General features: G+C 61.2%; 1 protein-coding gene across 5 annotated transcripts in view; it reads left to right on the forward strand.

Annotated features, from left to right (window-relative positions):
- The window catches only part of PEMT (phosphatidylethanolamine N-methyltransferase), a 47418-nt gene that overhangs the window by 11267 nt on the left and 12542 nt on the right, over window positions 1-23609 (forward strand). The window contains exon 1 of one of the 5 annotated variants that reach the window (XM_060290098.2): window positions 10285-10447. The exons of the other annotated variants lie outside the window; for them this stretch is intronic. Coding sequence (XP_060146081.1) covers window positions 10378-10447 — 70 coding nt within the window. The 5' untranslated portion in view covers window positions 10285-10377. Of the gene's footprint in view, window positions 1-10284; window positions 10448-23609 lie in introns of those variants that run through there. 5 annotated transcript variants of the gene reach the window in all.

The following is a 23609-nucleotide window of genomic DNA, read 5'->3' on the forward strand; positions in this document are numbered from 1 at the left end:
GGTGCTCGGCCGCGCCTGGGCACGTCCAGACCCCGCAGAGAGCTCGCTCTTTGGCCCTGGCCCACACCTCCCCGACATGCTCCCTCCCCCACCTGCAGGAGAAGGCCGCCCTGTGCCAGGGTCTGGACCGGCCTGCCCTCCTTGCTCACGGTTGCCCACGCCCCGCCCCCGTCCCCCTGCTCAGCGTGGCCCCACCAGCCGCTCCTCTCCACCTTCCGCTCGTGCTCTCACCCCGCAAACACAGGGCCAGGGATCGCCTCGCACCCCGCCTTCTAGGACAAAGTGTGAGCGGTATGGCTGACCCACTTTATCCCTGGGTGTCCCGCGTGCCCAGAGCCTTTCGTCCTGCTAGGTCACCTGGTCTGCAGGGAGACGCACCTCCCCAGAAAGGGGGGCGCTCCCCATGCGCCTTGGGGGTCCCTGGCACAGGGGCGTTCTGCCGGCTGAGTCCTGGCGGCCGCGGGCTCTCGAGGGAGCGGGGTGGGGGGGGCAGCAGGACGGTAGGTGGCGCTGTGGGCAAGGCCAGGGCGAGGGGGGTCCCTGCAACCTTGTGGGCGTTTGCTGTGCGGCTTCCATGTCTGCCTCGGTGTCAGCCACTGTGGGGTGGGCTCGGCTGCCCCGGGGACCCCCACAGGGGCCGGGAAGCTGATGCTGCGGATGCTGAAGCAAGGGCAGAGGCTGGGGTCCCAGCCCCTGTGTTCACGCCCCCTCTGGGCCTTGGTTTCTCCATCTGTGAATGGAGGCCCATTGGGCTCTGAAGCACCGCAGCCACTCGGCTTACCCTGCCCCCCTGGGGTGACCCCGCGCAGGCCCCCTGGGAGAGGGTGGCCTGCCTTCCTGGAGTTGGCAGCGAGGTAAGACTGGGCATCAGACCTGTAATCCAAACGTCGGAGCTGGTTACAAGGAAGCTGGTGTCTGGAGCTTGTCCAGCAGGCAGGGCGAGGGGTTGGGCGGCTCCTTGGCTTGGGGGCTGCGAGGGGATGAGCCGGAGGCTGGGCTGCTGGAGGAGCTGGGATGCGGTGCAGGTGGAGAAGGGGACAGGCCGGCCGGTCCCCTGCGGGAGGGCCCTGAGTGCTGGCCTGCAACCGAGTTGTGTGCTGGAGCCGGCGGCGACGGGCGTGCGCGAGGTGTACACGCGTGTGCCCGTGTGAGTGCGGCGGAGTTGGGCCGGGCGTGGACAGGCTGTGTGACACCGTTGCTCCCGTCTGGCTCAGAAGTTCGGCTCCGAGGGCACGGCCACGTACCCACTGGCTCTGTGCCGAGTTTCTAGACGAGGCGCGTCCTGCGTTTGCAGGGATGCTGAGTGGGGCTTCCTGGTAGGGCCCGTGGCCCAGCAAGGGCTTTCCTCTGAGCAGAGCCGGCTGGCCGGCCGGGCCTCACTGAGACTTCGGCTCTGGGAGCACAGGGCTCTGGCCGGCCGGCCGCCGTCCGTTCCGACCAATGTCGCCCAGGACGCCATGGAACAGCAGCTCCCCTGTCCGCCCGAGCTGTGCTCAGAGCTGGATTCCTGCAGAGCTGATGGGTGTCTGGCCTTGGCTCTGCAGTGGGGACAGTCAGCCCCTTGTCACTAGGACCCATGCTGGCTCCTCTGGCCGCGACGTCGGCTCGAGCGCAGGATGTCCTGTGGCGTGTGCGTGGGTGTGCTTTTCGAGGAGTAGGCGTGTGTCCTCTGGTGCAGGCAGCCCTGCCCACCCCTCGGCCCCATCCCTCTGAAGGGAGAGCCGTGCCAGGCAGCAGCGTCGTCTGTGGGCAACGGGCTGCAGCTGCGCTAACTTCAGGTGTCCGAGGATCGTGGCGGTAAAGCGTACGTGGCGGCTGGAATGCGGCTAGCTTGCCTTCTGCTGAGACCGTGCGGAGGCTGAGGGGGTGAGGCGGGAGGCTCTCCCACCCGGAGCCCCGGTGAGACCCCACCTGAGCTGGGCTTCCTCTCCTTCCCGGATCCTGACGCTCCAGGGATGCAGCCTGAGTTTCCTCACGAGTCCTGCTGGGGGCCGTGTGGGTAGAGGATGCGCCTCCTGCTGGGGGCCGTGTGGGTAGAGGACGCGCTTCCTGCGACGCTTCACTTGGACACGACCGGCCTCTGCGCAGCAGCTTGGGTGGGACAAGGTGGCTGCAGCGGCGGGAGGGCTCCTGGTGGGTCATCTCTCGGGCCCCTCCCGCACGAGGGGCAGTTTGATGACCTGGCCTCCCCTTGGGGTTCCCAACAGATCAGCCCTCCTGCTTCGACCTTCCTGTAGGCCCTGCAGCCTCGAGGGCCTGTCCACACCTCCGTAGGGTGTCTGCTATGACCTTCCCTGGAGCTCTGGTGTCTGCCCTCTGCCATCAGCAGGCTTGGTCTCCTCGTGCCCCCATGCCTTTGCACGGCCTGCTCCCTCCTAGAAGGGCTCCGCCACACCAACCTGCCTCCTGTTTCCCTCCCAGGCCTTCACTGGCCTTCCCTGTGCCCTGGCCCCGAGCAGACGTGGCCCAGCTCCCTTCCAGCCTCCCTGACCCGCAGATCTGTGGTCGCTGTTGCTCGCGAATTTACGTTTCACCTCCTACCTTAGACCGAGGGCTCCTGCCTTGGAGTTAAGGGCAGGCCCAGTGTGATCGCAGGTGAGCCCAGAGTGGCCCGGGGTGCCGTGGGCCAGGCAGTCCCTCCACTTGGTGGGTCCTCTCGCTGGCCGCACGGTGCCCACCTGGCTGTGTCGTTGGCTTTGCCCCATTCCCTGGTCTTCCTCTGAGGCCAGCTGACGTTCCGGGGAAGATGTCCAAGGCTTGGGTTTTTGTCTCATTTCACTGCTGACTTGCTCTGCCCTGGGCCTCAGCTGCCTCATCTTAGTTCTGGAGGAACTTTTCTCAAGGGGGACTGCCAGGCTGTGGGGGGAGGGCAGTGGGTGTGAAAGGGTCTGGAAGCACCGGGCATACTTGGCCCAGAGGAGAAGCAGCCATGGGAGCCGCCTGGGTGCAGGTGCGTCCCGGGTGCAGGTGCGTCTGGAAGGGCTCTTGCATCAGCGCAAACTCCCAGAGCTGCTGCCTGAGCTGAAGGCCCGGTGCTCTCACTTGTCCCAGAGTCTTATGCCCAGAAATGCTCCACGGCCTAGGGATACATCTTGGAGAGTGTTTTGTAGCTGGTGACCCTTTCCTCGCCTCCAGGAATCAGGAATTGGCCTGGGAGAGGCTCTGAGATGCAGGGGCAATGGGTGTGCTTGTCACTGGCCGACGCCGGGCCGCGTAGCGCCTGGAAGTGCCGTGGGCTCCCCGTGGTGTCCGGCCGCTGCCCGCTTTGGGGCCTGCCACCTTTCCTCTGATCCCGCCTCCTGGTCCCCTGCCCTGGCACCCTGAGCCTCAGGAGGGCTAGGAAGCGAGGTGGTCAAGTGCCGGCCCAAAGACCCTGGCGATGGATGCCCACAGCACCTCAGGGAAGGCCCCTGGCCTCGCCGTGTTGCCGGATCTGAGATTCTTGTAGTTTCTGCAAAGAGGCGTCAGCCTGGAGTGTGGGCTCCGGGGAGGCAGAGATCACGAGAGTCGGGGGGCCGGAACACAGGGGTCCTGGGCAAAGAGGGACGGAGAACCAGGCCACCTGATGCAGCAGGGAATCAGGAGAGGGCGGGGCGGAGCCTGCACAGCTCCCCCGACGGTACTTCCGGCTCCGGTGCCTATTGTCTGAGGCCCTGGCCAGCCTCAGAGGGCAGCCCCTGTACTTGGGTACCAGCCTCTGCAGGGAGCGAGGGTCGCCCCGCCTGTACACACCTCTGCTACCTTTCGCTCTGTCCAGCCGCCCCTGCTGCGGAGGGTCCCAGGTGGCCCAGGGGCTGGTGGCTCTGCAGCACAGTGAGGGCCACTGCAGCTCAACATCGGACTGACCCCAACTGGCCACCAGACGGCGCACGAGGGATGCGAGGTCCTCCTGCCTTCCAGGGCTGTGCTTGTGGGCAGAGGGGACCGCAGTGAGGATGGTGAGGGCCCCTCAGCCCCCTGGCTGGACAGGGTTATCCTCCTTCAGGGTCATCCTGCGGCTTAGGTAGAAAAATAGCCTGGGAAGCATACACTTTCCACGGGTGTGTATACAGGGGCCTGCTCCTGGCACATAACGGGCACCTGTTCGCCTGGCGCCCCACTTGTCCACCCACAGGGCTCCAGGTGAATAACGGGTGGGAAGGGGGTTCTGTGAATTACAGTAAGAAGAGTCCAGCCCTTGTCCTGCAGGTCATGAGCGAGGTGGCTGGGCGTGGGCGCCGGCGAGGGTCAGTCAGCTGTTGGGCGTGGTGCCTTGCTCTGTATCTCCCCACCAGCCCTGGGGAGGGGAGGGGACTGAGGGATTGCACCGCAGTGACGGGCAGGACAGCCTTGGGACTGGGGGCTCTGGGGGTGGGGCACACTCGGTGATGGCCGTCCTGGGAGTGAGAATTACTGTCACCACCCCCCAACAGATTTGATGTGTAGACCCGGGGTGGGGGCGGGTCAACCCCAGGATTTTCAGAAGCAGCAGCTGAGGACCAGAGAGGTGGCTTGACCTGCCCGGGTCACACAGCTGTAAGGGCAGCTGCGGCTTCCGCTCCTGTGTATCATGCCCGCTTCCGTCCCACCCCCCGGAGGGCCTGCCTGGCGCAGACACAGCCCTGTGTGTCGGCCTGGCCTGGCCCAGATTGGGCAGGACCTAGGGCCCTGACGGCCGAAGAGGCCCTCACGACCCTGCAGCCTGGGGTGCACGAGCGTGCCCCGCGCCAGCTTCCTGGCTGGTGTGCACCCCGCCCCACCTGTGTCAGTGTTATGACGGCACGTGGACTTTCTGTGGGCAGGGCCGCGTGTGGGGCGCCCACGAGGGGCAGCCACCTGGAAGGGGCGGCTGCACGTCCTTGGTCCCGTCCTTGGCCTGCTTGGCCCTAGGAGCCCGGTGCAGCCGTGCCCCCCGCCCGCCCCCGAGTCCTCCCTGCCTGTCTCGCGGCCCGGGGAGGGGCGTGGGCCTCTGAGCACACCAGCCTGTCCTGCTGCTGTTGCCTCCTGGCCGGGACCTGGGCAGGATTTTTCGCTTTTCTGAGCCTTGGTTTTCTCATCTGTAAAAAGGCACAGAACCTCGCTTGGAGCCGGCCGGCAGCTGCCGCCCCTCCTTCCTCTCCGGCCACCTGGTGCCCTTTGTCGGCCTCGCCCTGGCCGTTCCTCGTGGCTGGGCTGCCTGGGCAGTGATGCCGTCTTGCAGTGACAGGGCTACACTTGCCGGCCCAGCCTGGGGCAGGCCCCCATCCTGCTGGCCTCACCATACCTGCCGGGACAGGTGCTCCACGTTAGCCGTGCCCAGGTGCCGCATCAGTGCCCCTGTGCCCGTGGCAGGTGGCCCGGGAGCAGGGTGGGGAGCATGTAAGTTTCGGCCCCATCGACCGTCAGGCTGCTCGCTAAAGGACAGAGGTCAGATCTCACACCTCGGCTGGTGGTGGAGGTGAAGGGAGCCGATCCCCTAATGCTGTCTCCCTGTCCTGACGGCCAAATACCTGCACAAACTGCTTCCCGAGAAACAGACAAGGGGAGAGGAAGGGGTGTGGTTGAAAGCACCGGGATTGCCTGGCTGGCAGGACCGTGGTCCTCCCGGAGGTGGCCACACGGATGCCATGAGCAGGGGCAGGGCCCTTCCCGGGAGCACTGTGGGCTTAACGGGTGCAGAATTCGGGTCCCTCCGAAACAAACCCTGATGGCGTGGGAAGGCGTTCCGGCGTGGGGGCGGTCCTCAGGAAACGGGGAGTCGCAGGGACCTTCACGGGCAAGGAAGGGAAAAGGGCAGGTGCTTCCTGCCTTCCCGCAGCGGAGCGCAGACGGCGACCCCGTGGCCAGGTGACAGGTGGAGGACACTGGCCGGGTCTCCCCGTCTGGGGGCAGTTGGAGCCCTGATCCTGGTTCTCTGGCCCACGTCTGAGTGTGGCCTGCACGGAGGGTCTCAGCACTCGGCCCCGAGGACACGGTGGGGATGGTGGGGACCTCATAGCCTTTCTAACCCCGCCGCCTGCCAGGCGCCTTCAGGCCTGAATTTGTGGAAGTGGTGAGCGGCCGGGGGTGGTGGGGGGCGCTGGAACCCTGCGGGCCGTGGTGCACAGGCGGGCAGCCCTCCAGCAGGCGGGGCTGGGACAGCGTGTTGAGAAGACACTGTTCCCCCACACGGATCTGACACCTTCCCGGGTCAGTGCTGACCCCCACCCCCCCAACAGGGAGCTTGGAAAGTCAGGTGCGAGATCCAGTGGCCTAATTTTAGACCTTGGGTGTGCATGGCAAAACAGCAGGATGATTAAAGAGAGAGAGAGAACGAGGACAGCCCGGCTTCAACACTTAACTCTGAAGCCAGCACGTTCCCTGGGGGAGCATCACCTGCCACCTGACAGGGCTGCCCGTGGCCTCGGGGGGGCGGGTAGGAGCCCCCCCTCCCCGGGCGGAGCTCAACGGAGATGCGGGCCAGACCAGCAGGTGGGCGGAGGCCTCCACGCCGCAGAGCAGGTCATGGGGTGGAAGAGGTGCGTTTGTCCAGCACCGTGGGAGGAACCTGCTTTGGGCAATAAACCTGCTGGTGCGCAGGGAAGCTTTCAGCTCACACAGGTCCCCGGCCTGCTCAGGGGTCAGACGGCTCGTTGGCCCCGGGGCTGGGAGGCAGGTCCTGGGCTGTCCAGTGGTTCTGACCCCTCGCCGGCTGTCACATCCCCTGCCCACGTCTCCCTCCTGACCTGCCACTTACCTGCTGTTCGGGGCTTGTTAGGGTCATGCGTGAAGGGAGAGCGTGTCCCCCTGAGGCGGGAGTTACCGTTCCCCACGGGGGGGCACCTGGGAAGAGCGGCGTGACCCTCCTCCCCTTGGTCGGCCTCGAAGATGCAGGATCGATCGCTCCAGCCCCCCCGCCACCCAACCCCAGGGTCCCTGCCGTCTGCCCCTCCCCCTGGGCGCGGCCACTTGCTTTAGTCTCTCTGCAGTTTAGGACGTTGAAGGTTTAAATGTTGGCCACGCACGTGCACCGTCCATCGTCTGCGGAAGGCGGATGGTGAGAGCGGCCGTCTGAGCCCTGCCCCGGGCCCCGGACGTGCCCTGAGATGCCCACCTGCCCACCTGCCCCCACTGCAGCCCCTGCAGGTCCCTCATCCCTTCGTTCGGGAAAGCAGAGCATGCTGGTCTTAGAGCAGTGGTGGGAACTGGCCTTTGTTAGGGTCTCCTAAGCGCTGGGCCCTGTCCTCACAGCCCCTCTGAGTGGATTTCGGAGGCCATTCACTTTCACACCCAGAGGCCTCTGCACTCTTTCAGCCCCTTGTGGGGATGTCCTGTCATTCGCTCAGCAGGCCCCACCAGTGGACGAGCAGCTGATGTCACCCTTTGCCCCATAAACAGCCCTAAAGTAAACGTCTTCATCCTGCTTATCTGCACACGTCCAGGATCTGCTTCTGGACCCCGGAACCTCCGGTCACCGGACCATGTGGCTGTGACTGGTGGAGCTGGCAGGGAGGCCCAGGGCCCCACATCCCGAAGCCGACTGGCTGGTGGCTTGAGCGCGACCCTTGACCCCTGGGTGCTGCAGGAGTCCCTGAGCCACCCCAGCCGTGCATCCACGAGGCCCCTGGGGCTCCTGCTTCAGCCGGGCTGAGCAGCGGCTCGGGAGGCTGTGCGGGGTCTTCCGGAGGGAGCATGCTGTCATGCTGTTGTGCTGCGGGCAGGGGCCGTCCTGTTCTGTGTTCTGTCTGCCGCGTCCTCGGGGGACACAGAGCCACAAGCCCCCCCTCAGGGCCCCAGAATGTTCCCGCGGTGGGGGGAGCGTGGCGATTAGCACAGAACACGGTATTTTGACCCAGGCTGTACTCGGTGAGGAGAGACTGTCCCCAGGCGCAGGGCTCTGCGAGGGGATTGGGTTTCCATCAGGGCGCAGCCTTTTTGTGTTTCTCAGCTGCCGGGCGGGGTGGGGGGCGGTGAGGACGTCACAGCCTCTGGGAGCTGTGTGGCCGTGAGCAGGACGCGCACCTCCCAGCCCTGAGACCCGGCAGAACAGCATGGCCTCTGCCCGGGGAAGGGGTGGGTTGCCTCGGCTGTGGCTCCAACGAGTGCGCAGTGGGTCTGGGAGGCGGCGGGCGGCCGGAGGACACGGGGACCGCCGCGCTGTCTCGGCAGCTGTCGTGGGAACCCGCTAGATTCCAGAGTAAAAGGCCAGGCTGCCGTCACTGCGGAGGGCTGGGCCCGGTGCTGGGTCCGGGAGGCTCTGGACGGATGTCCCAGATCGGGCGTGTGCGCGGCCTGTGGCACCTGTGCGTCCCGCCCATCTTCAAGGCCTGCATCCACACATTTGGCCGCTGGCCGCGGGTATCCGGGCCGCTGGGGGCCGCGGGCGAGATGACCCCCCAGCCCTCTCCACGCCGCTCTGCTCCTCCGCTGTGGGGCGCCCCTCCGCGCGGCCCCCGGCCTCGTACCTGCTCCCTGCCGGTGCAGCAGCCCTCGAGCCTGGTCTGCGGGCGGCGGGTCCTGATCAGCCGGGGTTCCTGCGAGGAGCAGGTGGTGCCGGTGGGCCCTGGCCGCCGGGGGTTCCTTGTTCGACCCCAGTGATCCCACAGGCATCTGGGGTTTCGGATTTCCTCTCTCTCTGGCTCCTTCGTTCCGCCGGCTCCTCCCCCATTCGCTTTGTCACCTGCAGTGTCCCTCCCTGCGTCTCTGGCGCTTTCTGGTGAACCCTGGCCCACTCCGCCCCCCACCCCCCACCCCCCAGGCCGGCACGTGGCCTGGCCGGCTGGACAGGACTCCGCTGGTCTGGTCTGGACAGCACCCTGGGGCGTTGCAGGCCACGTGTTCCTGCTGGAGGACCCATCTCTCTGTGCTCTGTGTGGGTCTCCTTTTCAGTCCTCAGGCCTCGAGTGAGGGTCACCTGCCAGAGAGGCCTCCCACGGCCCTACCCCAACTTATTCTTCCTCCCAGCACCCTTCTCTGGCGATCACATCCCCAGTACATCTGCCCCGCCCTGGAGGCCCCGAGGGCAGAGGCCACGCTGGCCTGGTCTCCTCGGTACCCATTGGCTGCCGGGGTCGGGGGGGGCAGGCCTGCAGCGCGGGGAGACTGGCCTGGCCTGGCCACGGCTGCTCTGTAAATACCTCCCCCGGGTGCCCCTCGGTGCTGGATTAATTGTCCTGAACCTCTGCCCCAGGAGGCCGTGCCTGGCCCCCAGCACCTGGAGCAGGGGGGTGCTCAGCTCCAGTCCTGGAGAAACCACGGCCCCCCAGCCTCAGCGGGCCGCCGGGCTCAGTCCTGAAGGTCATGTAGACTTGTGCAGAGGCCCAGCCCCTGGCCACCTCGTTTCTGTCCTTTAAAAGGAGAGGAAACCAAATGGAGCCCAGGGGACAGGGCCCAGGTCGGCGTGCAGCAAAGTGAATGATCCCAGCTCAGCGCTGAGTTCAGCGGCTGTGAGGACACCAAGCATGTTTGTCGGCACAGAAGCTCAGCAATTATCAGGAGCTCGCTGGGACTTGGTGGTGGCCTCCAGGTCATAAGCCGTGGGCCACAGGCTGGGTCAGCCCTCCCCTGGAATGGCAGCCCCTCTTCCCCTCTTACTAGCTGAGACCCTGGAGTGACAAGCATGCCTGTTGATTCCCACCCCGCCTGGGGTGAACGGTGGGGTCGCCCCCTCCCTGGGCTGCACTGGCCTCCCAGCATCTTTGTGCTGGTCCCTGGGCGAGAGGCGGTGGCCGGCGGGGTTGTGTGTGGGACGGGCCGCTCCAGGCTGCTACTCGCAGCCCCGCAGGCTCGCGTCCTCGGCAGACTCAGCAGGAGCCTGGCCGCGTGTGCACGGCCCCATCTGCTTCTGCACAGAAAGCCCCGCTGCTCCCGTGAGGCACCCAGGCCATCTGAATGTGCGTCCAGTGGGTTCTGGGCTGCCGGGCTGGGGCAGGATGGCGCCCTGCAGGTTCCTGCCGCACCTTGGCTGCGGGACGCGCTCTCCCCGACGCTGTTGCTCCCCTCTTTCCCCATGAGCAACGGCTTTGCCTGCCCCCGCCCACCACCCACACGGAGGCGGCTGTGGACGTGGGCACTTAGCAGGTCGGGGATTTGGCCAGTGTCCGCGAGCGCAGGACGCCTGGGAGGCTTGGAGAGGAAGAGGCCCCCCCCTGGGGTTCCCAGGCTGCTTGAGGAGGGGGGAGCCCCCAGAAAAGACTCCGGGACTTGGAAGATGGCATGTGGCCCAGGGGATGGAGGGGACAGAGTGGAGACCCCCGAGGACGGGAGGCTCCTGGGCAGAGGGAACTGTTTATTTAATTTGCAAATTTTAAGTATGTGGAACAGTGGCGAGAACGGGCCTGCTGTCACCTGGATCCCAGGACATCCTGCACGGTTGCTGCCCCTGCATCGTTGCATCCCCAAAGCTAAGGACGTTTCCTGCCTCAGCACAACCTCATTATCATGAGAGAGAACATTGTGAGCAAACTTTGGAAGCAAGAGCAGGGTTTGTTCTGTGTTCTGGAACGAGCGGGTGAGTCATGGCATTGGCCGCCCGCCCCCGGCCCCAGGGACAGGGGAGGCCGTCAAGGCCCTGGGGTCCAGGGTCTGGACGAGGTGAGGCCTGGACCCAGGATGCAGGACAAGGTGGGAGGGACAGCCAGAGGAGGGTCTTCAGCATGACCAGCAGCAGGCAAAGGGCGGCGGGCAGCCCCTCCGGATGGCCGGGACGTGCAGGAAGCTGTGGCGTCCAGGCAGATGGACGTGAGGGGACGCGGGGCCTGTGACCGCTGGGTGGCCTGGGACACCGGCACGGAGCAGGGCTGCCTGGGGGTGGCCCGTAGGGCTGGGCTCCATGTCGGTGGTCCCGGCCGGCCCGCCTGACCTGCCCAGGAGAGGTCAGGCTCTGAGGGGTGGGGCCTGGTCGGGGATCCGGCAACGTGCCGCCCGGGGGCAGCTGGGGACACCGGTGGCCCTCAGAACTGGGAGACGCCGGGTGAGGCCAAGGGCCTGGGGCCATGGCGGCTCTGGAAGGGGCACCGGAGCGTCACCTCCGTCACCAGCGCGGCCTCCCCTCCCTCCCACGCATGTTTCTGGCTCCACTGACAGAAACACTGAAGGTTGGGGGGGGTGGGGGGCCGTAAACTGCCCGCGTCGCCGCCCAGGCTTCACGTGGCAGAAGCTCCTGGTGCGGTGGGAAAGGGCTCTTGGGCCCCGAGCCATCGTGCCCAGCCCTGCAGGGCGTCGGGGCTGGCGGGGCTGTTGGAGTCCAGCCTGTCTGGAGATCGGTGCCAGCAGATCGGGGTGGGGGGCAGGGGGAACAGCCCGGAGGCCCAGGGGCTTAGTGGCTAGAGACAGGCTCTGGGTTCAAGGCTGGGCTTTCCCACTTCCCAGCTGTGTGGCTTTGAGTGAGTCACTTAACCTCTCTGTGCCTGTGTTCCCTTGTGTGTAAACTGAAGTGCTTTCCTCGAGGGTGGCGGCGAGGACTGAGAAGGTCCCCGGGCGGGCGCTGCACACAGTAGCTGCTGTGCTCTGATCCCATCCAGCCATCATGAGAGGTGCTGACTTCTCCTGGGAAGGCCGTTCCCGAGGTTCGCCAAAGCAGGAGCTCCATCTGCGAGCTCTCTCCTCCGAGGCGCAAAGCCTGTTGTTACAGGGACCTGACGGCCACCAGGGTCCCCAGAGAGTCGCGTGCCCCGTCAAGCTGAGAGGTCAAGGAAGGCAGGAGCTTGGTTTTGCCGTCTGCCTGCAGCTGTACTCTGAGCCCCAGACGGCCCAAGGGGTGTGTGTGTGATGCCTTCTGTGGCTGCTTCTAGGACAGCACCTTCCAGGGGTCATCCCGTGGGTGGGGAGACGGGAAAGAGGCTCACACACCAGCACGCCCGAGGAGTCGAGTGTGCAGCAGGGTCGTGGGTGTGCACAGAGGAGCCCGAAGCGAACTTTGGGGGAGCTGCGTCGGGAGCAAGCGGCTGCAGGGTCCCCACCGTGTCCTGGAGCAGCACAGCTGCCTCGCCATCCCAGGGTGTCTGGTTAAAGCGCAGATTCTGACTCGGCAGGTCTGGGGCAGGTCCTGAGAGCCTTCCAAACTGCCGGTCTGCGGACCACTCTGGGTTTGAGGAACAGGTTTAGAGGCAGCGAGGAGGCCAGCCTGTGAGGGAAGGCAGCTGGAGAGAGCAGCACCGTGCCCCCAAGCCCTCCTGGTGTCAGGTCCCCCAGACGGGGCAGCATCCTCAAGGGACGGCATCGTGGCCCCGGTGGCCTCAGACCTAGTGACTGCACAGCAGGGAGGGCCCCCAGGCCCGTCTCAGCCCCGCTCACACCTGGATGCCACACAGGTTCAGGAGTGGGTGCTGTCCTGTTGGAAAGGTTCAGACCACACTCGCGACTTTCTTCCACGAAAGACAGTCTCACCAAAGCGCGATGCCCTGCCCTGGCCAGGTCGTGTCCCTGCTGTGGCCCAGCTCGCTCCGGGAGGCTGGTGATGGCCGAGATGGGCCCCTCCCAGCTCCGGACGCCTGACCAGGAGGTGAGCTGGGGTCTGGGCCACAGCGAGGTGAGCACCCTTGGACGGAGCTGGTGATCTCCGTCCCGAGCCGGGGGGCCCGCGGGCCGTGTCACGCCAGTCCATGCAGACGGGGCCTCTTTTTCTGGATTAACTGTGAGGGAGCACAATTAGGCAAAGCACTTTCCTCAGCGCAGTTCCTGCCCTGGAGGATAAGAGGATTAGCTGCACCCTCGGGCTCCGGCACCAGTGTTGTGACATTGGCTGGTGGAGCTTCACTAGCCCTCCGGCACATGCCCATCCGCTCTGGGCAGGGGGCTCACAAGGAGAGCCCCCGGACAAGTCCCGGTCCTGACTTTGTGCATCGCGGCAGGTTACCTTCCCTCTCTGAACTGCAATTTTCACCTGGAATGTGGTTGTAGAAATATTGATCTGCCTTCTCCCCCGCCACGCAGCCCAGGTCTGGGGCTGACCTTTCAAGCCCAGCGAGTGGGTGGCCTCCTGACAGATGCCACCACTGTCTGCTCTCTGGACCTGGGGACCAGGCGCCACACCCCACTGCTGCCGCCCCCTGGGGGTCCCAGGGCCGAGAGGGGGCAGACGTCTCGTCTTCACCCACCCGGCTCAGCGGGTGACGGGGAGGCTACAGGGGGGCTCCGCACTGCTCCCTGCTTCCCAGATGAAAGCGGTCTGGGGCAGAGGGGCTCAGGCCCCCCCTCCTGCAGAGGCCCCCCCCACCCCCAGCCCTCCCGCCCTCCCTGCCCGGGACTCCTCCCCCTTCCTTCTTGTGTCTCGTGACCCCTCCCCCTTCCTTCCTGTGTCTCTTGACTCCTCCCCCTTCCTTCCTGTGTCTTGTGACTCCTCCCCCTTTCCTTCCTGTGTCTCGTGACTCCTCCCGGGTTCCTTCCTGTGTCTCGTGACTCCTCCCCGTTTCCTTCCTGTGTCTCGTGACTCCTCCCCGTTTCCTTCCTGTGTCTCGTGACTCCTCCCCGCTTCCTTCCTGTGTCTCGTGATTCCTCCTCCTTCTTTCCTGTGACTTTGTCCAGGCTCAGGAAGGGATCTCTGTGCCCCAGGCCTTGGCTCCTCGCTCCCGCTGTCGGCTCCACGTCCTGCCCCCACCTGGGCCTCGGGCTGTGCACTGTGGGAGGTGCCCCCCGAGGGTCCCCTGCCATTGCCCGGTCAGTCTTCCCAGCCCACCCTCCTGGGGTCGCACAACACGGGCTGGGTGGGCACAGGTGTCCAGACCACTGAAGGCTCGCTTCCCTCAGCCCAGCAGACGTGAGTGCACACAATCCTGGGAGCAGCTCTGCTGACACCAGCAGAGCTCGTGACGCAGGGCTCCCAGCTGGGGTGCGTGAGCCAGCCATGGTCCATCCACGCACAGCTCCCTGGACGGTCTGGTGGCCACACGCGCTGGAGAAAGCTGGACGGGGCAGAAACCAGGTCAGGGGCCGTGGGGCGGGGGCTCGGGGGCGCGGGGAGCTTTTCAGGGCGACGGGAAGTGTCCTGTGTCTCACAGAATTTTACTTTTACCTCTAAAGCTGACCGAAAATAGTCTCCCCTTCTAAAATAAACTACTCTTAGCTCAGGAAAAAAAAGAGAAACAGCCGTCTGGCCGCAGGTGCGGATGCTGTGCCGACACTGGTGTTGGCACTGGTCTTGGTGGCGTGTCCCGCCCGCCCGCCTGTGATGCCAGAGGGGGCCCAGCTGCCTATCGAACCCGCGTATCTAGACAGCTCCCCAGCTGAGCGCCAGCACGGCCCAGTTTTCTTTCCGAGGCTGAAGTCCGTGTAAATATTGACCAAATAAGGCAGACCAGGTTTTGTACTGTATTTGGTTAGTAGTTGAAGAGCCACTCACTCCACGGCTATTTTCCCAGTGGCTTCCTACAGGTGGGCCTTGTTTCATTTAAAATTTTAAAAAGACCCTGAAGAGCTGTGCGTAAGTCAAACATTGTAAGTGTAGGGGGAAAACCAGCACATTTAGATGAATCCCCGAGCGAGCGGGTCTTTCAATAAAGAATCAACTTTCGGGCTTCCCTGGTGGCGCAGTGGTTGAGAGTTCGCCTGCCGATGCAGGGGACACTGGTTCGTGCCCCGGTCCGGGAAGATCCCGCATGCCGCGGAGCGGCTGGGCCCGGGAGCCATGGCCGCTGAGCCTGCGCGTCCGGAGCCTGTGCTCCGCAACGGGAGAGGCCACAGCAGTGAGAGGCCCGCGTACCACAAAAAAAGAAAAAAGAGTCAACTCTCCCAGCCCCGTTAGTGTATTATGTAAAACTGAAAAGACAGGTATTTGGTCTGCTTAAGGACTGTGTCGCTGGGTCCACGGGTGCCCCCTGCCCCAGCCTGGGGCTCTCGGGCCACGTGGCCGCCGCATGGCCTATTGAGGGGGTGATGGGCTTTCTTGTGGGGGGGCTGGGCAGCTTCCCTTCTTTCTCCAGATGTGCATGGGTGGGGTCCCTCCGGCGTCCTCCTGCACTGCCCCGTCGCAGGCACAGGGAAAGCAGCTCAGACAGGATGGGCTGCCCGGGGGTGGGGTGGGTGGGGAGCGGTCCTCACAGCCGAGCCGTCCCCCCTGATGGATTTGCTGGCTGAGAGCTCCCAGGCCTCTTTCCCGGACTACCTGCATTGGCAGGTTGGACCCCAAGACGAGGTCCCACCCGAGTCACAGCTGTGATCACCTTCCGAGTCAACAAAGGCGCCCAGAGCCGCCCAGAGGCCGGGTGGCGGCAGGGACCCTCGCCAGCCCCGCCACGTCCTGAGTAGTGCCTGGCCCGAGGCCCCGCTGCAGAGCCAGGATCTGGACCAGCCGTCTGTCCCCCGCCTGCCCGGTCCAGGGCTGGCCCGTCCGAGGCTGGCGGGCTCCACGGGGGCAGAGCCTCCGGGTCCCTTTCCTTCCCGCAGAGGCAAACATCAGGGATGGGGGAGGTGGCCACGGGGCAGAGTGTGAGTAATCGACATCACAACAGTGATACTTTGGGGGGCCGGCGCAGCGGGGCAGTTGTGTCCTGCCCTGATGAGGTGACCTTGGTCGCCCTGGGCAGAAGGGGCCTGGGGACCTGCCCGGACGGGATCTGCCCTCGGGGGTGTCAGCAGGGGCGAGGAGACGCAGGGGACCCAGGGCCCAGGAGCAGGAGGGGGTCTTGTGACTCGGTCTCGTGGGTGAAGGGAGGCCGAGGAGGTGGCAGGGGATGCCGCAGGCCGCGCCGGAGGGCTGAGGGGGCCTGGCGGGCATTTGTGCAGGTGGAAGGCAGCTGGTGTGGGCGCTGGGGGCTGCTCCCCGCCCCCCGGGGAGAGCGACAACAGCCCAGCCCTCCAGCCGTCAGCCGGAACCCGACCATTCATCACATCTCCGCGTCTACGAATTGTGCTTTTCGCGGTGTATCTAAGAAATCACTGCGTGTCTCGAGGTCATACAGATTTTCTAGTTTGTTTTCCTCTAAAAATTTTGTAGCTTCAGTTTTTATGTTTAGATTTATAACCCACTTGTGTTAATTTTTGTACGTGGTCTGATCTCTGCGCACGACACCCAGTGCCGTTGTCCCCTGCCCCCTGAATTAATGACCTCTATACTTCATCACAGATCGGTGGACCTTACACACGTGGGTCTATTTCTGGACTCCCTGTCCTGTTCCGATGGTCTGTTTGTCCACTTTGGCACCAGCACCCCAGTCCTGGTCACAGTGGCTTTATGATACGGTTCAAAACCTGTCGACTTAGCCTCCCTTTGTCCTTTTTCAGTTGTTTTGCCTATTCCAAGTCCTTTGCATTTTCGTGAGAATTTTAGATTCAGGTTGTCGATTTGCAGCAAAAAGCCTGTTGGGGTTTTGATTGGGTCTGCGTTGAATCTGTAGACCAAGCAAGGAGAATTGGTATCTTCATGGTACTGAGTTTCCGGACACTCTGTATCTCTCCGTTTATTGAGGTCTTTTCTTAAATTCTCGGCGAAGCTTAACAGGTTTCGGGGTGCCAGTCCGGCGTTATTTGTCAGGTTCATCAGCGTTTATGTAGGTGACCATGTGCCACAGTTTACTTCACATGATGCCTTCTTTCTGGTCTAAGGGAGCATCTGGGGTGATGTCAGCTGTAGGGTTTTCACAGATGCCTTTTGTTAGGACGAGGGCGTTTCCCGCTACTCCTCATGTGCTGAGTTTCTGTCAGGAGTGTAGGTTGGATTCTTGTCAAATGTTCATGTCTATTAAGGCGATCGAAGTGTTTTTTCTTACTTACTTTGTTTATGTGGTGAACTACATTGAATGGTTTTCAAACGTTAAACCAACTTTTTGTTCCTGGTATAAATCTCACTCGGTTATGATGTATTATCCTTTTAGTATGTTGTTGGATTCTGTTTGCTAATTTGCTAACATTTTGTCTAGAATTTTTGCATTTTGTTCAGGAGGGGTATTTTTCTCTAGTTTTCTTGCAGTGTTTTGGTATCAGCTAATGCTGGCCTCATTGAATGAATTGGAGAGAGTTCCTTCCTCTTCAGTTTTTGGGAAGAGTTTGTACATAATTGGTATTATTCCTTCCTTTAATGTGTGGTAGCATTCACCAGTGAAGCCGTCTGGACCTGGAACGTTTTCTCGTGAAGGTTTTTGACTATATGTTAAAATATGTTGATGGGTATAGTGCGTGCTGGTCAGACTCTCTGCTTCTTTTCCTGAGTGAGCTTTGATCCAGTTCATTGGTATAAGTTGTTCACGTATTCCTTTTTTTGCCTTTGTGTCTTTTTCCCTTGATCTCTATTCATATCAGTCTGAATAGAGGTTTTATTCATCTTTTCAGAGAACCATCTCATGGTTTCATTGATTTTTCTCTAGTGTTTTTCTATTTTCTATCATTGATTCCCACTTCAGACTTTCCTCTACTTACATGGGTTTCATTTTCTCTTCTTTCTCTAGTTTCTTGTGGGAGTTGAGACCAGTGATGGGAGACCTTCCTTCTTTCTCTCCTGTGGGTGTTCAGTGCCATAAACCCTGTCAAGCAGCAGCATCCCACAGACGCTGGTATGTTGTGCTTTCATTTTTGTTCAAGTCAAAATCCTTCTAGTTGCCCTTTCCGTTTCTTCTTTTTCCCGTGAGTTGCTTTTTTTTTAGAAATGTGTTACTTAGTCTCTAGATGTTTGGGGATTTTGTTCAGCGATCTTGCTGTTACTAATTTCTAATTAACTCCATTGTGGTCAGAGAACACACGTTGTGTGATGTATAATTCTTTTGAACTTACTGGGATTATTTCCCGGCACGTGGTCTATCTTGGTAAATGTCCTGTGCGCACTTGAAACTAATTTCTACCGGGTTTTTTTTTTAAATTAATTATTTTTTGGCTGCGTTGGGTCTTCATTGCTGCGCGCGGGCTTTCTCTAGTTGCGGCGAGCAGGGGCTACTCTTCGTTGTGGTGCGCGGGCTTCTCACTGCGGTGGCTTCTCTTGCTGCGGAGCACGGGCTCTAGGCGTGTGGGCTTCAGTAGTTGCGGAACGCAGGCTCAGTAGTTGTGGCTCGCGGGCTCTAGAGCGCAGGCTCAGTGGTTGTGGCGCACGGGCTTAGCTGCTCCACGGCATGTGGGATCTTCCCAGACCAGGGCTCGAACCCGTGTCCCCTGCATTGGCAGGCGGATTCTTAACCACTGCGCCACCAGGGAAGTCCCTCTCCTGTTGTTGAGTGAAGTCTTCTATAAACGTCAGTAGACCAAGTTGGTTGATAGTATTCAAATCTATATCCTTACTTGTTCTATCAGTGTGGAGAGAGGGGCATTGAAATAACTATTTCTGTTGTGCAGATTTATCAGTTTTACTTCATGGACCACACGCTCAGGCATCGGGTGCATGGATGTTTCGGGTTGTTATGTCCTCTTGGATAATCATGAAACGATCTTCTTTATCCCAGGAATAATGTTTGCTCTGATTTCTGTGTGAAATCAACGTAACCACTCACTCTCCTTTTGACCAGTGTTAGCAGGATGTCTCTTGTGCCAGCCTGTTACTTTGATCTGGTTTGTATCTTTATAAGCAAAGTGTATTTTGTGGAGCCGGCATGCAGTTGGACCTTGCTTTTTTATCCAATCTGACAATCTCTGCTTTTTCTTTTTCTTTCTTTTTTTTTTCCTGTCTGAACCCCATGGCATGTGGAACTTCCCCGACAGGGATCAGCCCCGAGCCCCCTGAAGTGGAAGTGCAGAGCCTTAACCACTGGACCGCCAGGGAAGTCCTGACAATCTCTGCCTTTAAATTGAGATGTTTGGCCATTAGCATTTAATGTTATTGATGGGGTAGGTTTAAATCAGCGTCCTCCATTCCTTCATGTCTGGTGTCTGGAAAGCCCTTGTATATTTGTCTGTTTTGGGTGGTTTCGGGTGAGAGGCTAAGCTTCATCCATCTTAGCTGGAAGTAGAAAGGACAGCAGTAATGGCTTAATACCATTCAGTACTCAGCCCATGTTCAGTTTTCCCCAATTGTCTCAAAAGTATCTTGCTCCAGTTGGTGTGTTTGAATCCGGATCTGAATAAGGTCTACACGTTGCATTCAGTCGATGTGATTCCCGAGCCCTTTTTGCCCAGACCAGTGTCCCACCCCTTCTTTCCATGTCATTTACTTATGGAAGAAACTGAATCACTTGTCCAGTAGAATTTTCTGAGTTTGGGCGATTATATCTTTGTGATGCTTTTTAACGTGTTCCTCTATATTTCCTGAACCTGATAGTTATAAAGAACTCTTCGTAAACGTGCTGCGTGTTCGGTTGAAGCATGTGAAATCGCCAGTATTTGACTATTTGCCCTGCCAAGTGCCGTGTCCAGACATTCCACGTCACGCTACCTGTCGCAGCCTGTCAGGAAGCGCCACTTTGCATGACACTGAGATTGACCAGTGGATTCAGGAGGTCAGCCTGACCCTCACGGCCAGGTTCTCTGCCCTGTCCCTGATGATAGAGTTTCCTGGGTCCTCATTTAGGAGTTGCAGATGGTGACGCTTCAGCTCCGTCATGCCGTGTCGGGAAGCTTTCAGGTTGTCTGGGGTGGGCAGTAGGATTTGGGGACCGTCTCCCAGGCAGTCGAGTCCAGATGGGAATTCACTGCTGGGGGAAGACTGCGTGCTGCTCAGCGTCGATGGACAAGCTGGTGGAAGGTGTCCAGTGAGCAGGTGATGGCTGAGCGAGCTCATGGACAGTGGTGAAGGGGCAGTTCGGCTGGGGGAAGCTCTTGGACGCCACCCTGTGCGACAGGGCGCAGCTTGGGACTCCCTCTCGCGGAGCCCCCCAGCTCCCACCCTTCCCAGTCCCTCCAGGCCAGGCCGTCGCCCACTTTTAGATGGAACCAGCTGGGCGGGCCCCACCGAGCCCCGCTGCAGGGAAGCCCCTCACCCAGCAGGCTGGGTGGGAGGCCGCTGAGCTGTCGTGCATCCCCGCGTCCACCCGCGCGTGGAGATCAGCGCTCGCAGGGGCCCCCTCTGTTGGCTGCATCGCGTGCGGATATGACACTGAGCACAGACAGAGGTGGGGTGTCATTTGACGGTGGAGCCAGGTGCAGGGAGCGGGAGGTTCTGACTGTGCTGGGTGGTCCAGGGCAGCTCGTGGCGTGCATCGCAGGCAGGAAGAAGAAGGCGAGAAGGCTGGAGCACCTGTGTGTCTGGTGGGAGGGGACCGCCACCCGAGCTGGAGGGGTGGTGGTGCACAGGTGGTTCGTGCTTCTGGGCTGTGGGCCCCTTTGAAAAATGCAAGGAAACGCTGGCTCCTTCTCAGCAAAAGCTACAAATGCAAAAGCACTCGGCCTTTGCTTCCGTTTGGGGATGTTTACTGAGCCCCGGAACACGCCCAGGCCCCCAGGTGGAGAGCCCGGACTAGACGGTGGCCGGCCTCCCTCCTGCCGGGTTCAGGGCCGCGGGGGCTGCAGGGAGAGGTTCTGGCAGACGGGTGCCCGCGTGGTCCCAGTTCTGCCGGCCCTCACCGCCCGGGACGCGGGCACAGCAGGCTGTCCTCACCTGTGAGCGGCACCCCGCCGCCCCCGCTTGTCCCCCCCAGAAGGAGGCAGACAGCGCCGCAGTCTCCTCCAGACACGCGTCAACTCCCGGACTCTCACAGCAGCGCTACGAGGTGCGACGTCGCTGCTTGGCTCCCTCTTCCGGGTCAGGAAACTGAGGCAGAGAGAGGGGCTGCGACTCCCCCGGGTCACACGGCTGGTAGGCAGAGGAGCTCGTGGGCGAACCCGGGACCCGGCACCCAGCCCACCTGCCGTCCTCCGGGCGCTGGTCCCCACTCAGCAGTCAGTCCTTTAAGGAGCGTGGGGACCACTGCCTCACTTCACGGACACGTGGGTCGTCTGAGAGGCTGGGGGCGGTCCAGAGCAGCCCCCCCCCGCCGCGCTGTAGAGGTGCTCGGGGCGCAGGTTCCTCCTGCTGCCCTGGCTTTTGTCCTGTGGACCCATCTGGGCTTTGAGTTATCACTGTTAAATTACATGTACCAATCAAAGCAAGCACTTACTTCCTGGGTTTTTTCCCCATTTTCTTTTCAACATCAGGCCTGTAGTAGGGCCCCCAGTAAGGGCTGGACGTATGGATACATGGGCGCTTGGTGGGTGGGTGGATGGATCGAGAGGAAGGACTTCTCATGCTTCCAGCGCTGGAGGCTCTGCTCTGTGGACCACAGGCCCTGAAAAGACCCCCCCCAAGTCCACCTCTGTCCTTGTGGCCTCACCCCCATGCCCCGTCGTTTCAGTTGCTGTCACCCACGCTCACTGTGTCCCCAGTGAGATGCTCGGACAGTGCGGGACGCTTGGCGGGTCCTGGTTCTAACAGGTGCCACTGGGCTGTCAGCCTCCCTGTGTGAGGGTGTCCCAGGGGACACACTGTTGCCTGGCCCTGGGCGAGCATGCTGTCCCTGTGACTGTCTGTGGTCAGTACCACTGGTGTTTCAGTCAGAGGACACGGCCCACGGGCACACAGTCTGCGACAACTGGCCAGGGTCCAGGCCTGCTGAGCCCACGGAGACCCCCCTGGCTCACACACAGGAGTTCCAGGTCCTGAGTCAATGACGTTACCCGTCAACACTCTGATCCCTGGGCCTCAAACCCAGCAGGCCTCCTCTGAGTGTTGGGACACAGCGCCCTGCGAAGCTGGTGGCTCCTAGCTCAAAGGCCTTGCGTGTCTTGGGAACGTGTTTTTTCTCCTTCCCTGTGGACACTGGCGAGTTGGCTTTGCGGTTAACGGGGCTGCCCATCCGGCGGGCACGCGGCTGTTGTCTCCCTGCCGCCCCCCCCGCATGAGCCTGCAGGAGCCCGACCCCACATGGGACGCCTGCTCCCACCCCGGGCGTGGCTGCGGCCGGGGTTGCCGTGCAGGGTGGAAGCCCCCATAGCCTCAGTGTCCAGATTTTTCACCTCAAATTGGATGCCTGGGTTTTTGTTTTTTAATTAATGTATTTATTTTTGGCTGCATTGGGTCTTCGTTGCTGTTTGCGGGCTTCTCATTGCAGTGGCCTCTTTTGTTGCAGAGCACGGGCTCTAGGCGCGCGGGCTCAGTAGTTGTGGCGCAGGGACTTCGTTGCTCCGCGGCATGTGGGATCTTCCCGGACCAGGGCTCGAACCCGTGTCCCCTGCACTGGCAGGCGGGTTCTTAACCACTGCGCCACCAGGGAAACCCCAGATGCCTGGGTTTTAATGTGGAAATTCTAAATGGTGTAGAACTGTTGGGTCAAATATATTTTTTTATTATTTATTTATTTATTTATTATTGGAGTATAGTTGCTTCACAATATTGTGTTAATTTATACTGTACAGCAAAGTGAATCAGCTACACGTATACATGTATCCCCTTCTTTTGGATTTCCTTCCCATTTAGGTCACCACAGAGCACTGAGTTCCCCACGTTATGCAGCAGGTTCTCACATAGCATCAATAGTGTACATGTGTCAATTCCAGTCTCCCAATTCATCCCGCCCCTCCTCCCCGCCTTGGTGTCCATACGTTTGTTCTCTACGTTTGTGTCTCTGTTTCTGCCCTGCAAATAAGATCGTCTGTACCAGTCTCTTCAGATTCCACGTATATGCGTTAATATACGATGTCTTTCTCTTCCTGACTTACTTACGTCACTCTGTATGACAGTCTCTAGGTCCATCCACGTCTCTACAAATGACCCAATTGCGTTCTTTTCCATGGCCGGGTAATATTCCATTGTATATACGTACCACATCTTCTTTATCCATTCCTCTGTTGATGGACAGGTATTTTTAAATAATGTGGGTTTGACCAAAACACCTCTGGGCTACGCCTTATGCCCTCTGAGCCCCAGGACGTGGGCCCCGGGCTGCTGGGGGGAACAGAGCCACCTCCTTTACAGGCAGACCCAGCACCATCAGTGTGGCCGAGTGGGACCCGGAGGGGACCGAGACGCAGGGGCTGCCCTTGGAATCAGGGCCCCTGGGGGAGGGGCCCTCTCCACCCGGACGAGGCCCTGGTGCTGGCGTGTGGCCATCCATCGCCCGCTGGCTCTTCCCCGCACACTGGGAGGTGGATAAGGAGTCACTGGCCCGTTTGTCGCATTTCCCTGCTGACTCGGTTGACGGAATGTACAGCTGGCGGCTGGCGGTCAGGGACAAATTCCCCCGATTTCCATCCATCCCAGTCCCCTCCTGCCCCGGCAGCCTCCTTCCTGGCCCAGATTCTGTGGGAGAGGTTTGCAAAAAAAAATCAACATTTTGGGGAAGAGGCCTACCCGTTACAGAGGTGAGCTGGTGACCCTGCCCGGGGTGCGTGCAAGGTGGCCCAAGGTGGCAAACGCAGAACCAGCCCAGTTCACTTGGATTTCAGGGAAACAACAAATGGGAGCTACATTTGGGGCAACTTGTACTGAATTATTTGTTCTTTATGTGAGATCCAGGTTCACCTGGGGGCCTGTGTTTCTCCGGCAGCCCTCGGGAGAGGGAACGTGAGTGTGGGGTAGGGCCAGGGGCTGGGCCAGGGCATCTCCATTTTGGGGTCCTGGCAACCTAGAAGCCAGGCCAAGTCAGGAGGGTGACGGCAGAGCGTCTGGTCATCCCGCTTCGCACCAGTCACTCGGCCCCCGGGGTGCTGACCCGCCTCATCTCACGGCCCAGCCCGTGGTGGCCAGTCCCCTGTGCTCAGCTCCACTGCCTGCTTCCGGGCCCCTAATCCGATGAAGTGTGCAGCTGGGCCCCGAGGAAGGCCAGGCGGGACATTAACCTCGGACCCAG

The sequence above is a fragment of the Globicephala melas genome, chromosome 20 (genome assembly GCF_963455315.2).
Source record: "Globicephala melas chromosome 20, mGloMel1.2, whole genome shotgun sequence".
NCBI classification, from domain to species: Eukaryota; Metazoa; Chordata; class Mammalia; order Artiodactyla; family Delphinidae; genus Globicephala; species Globicephala melas.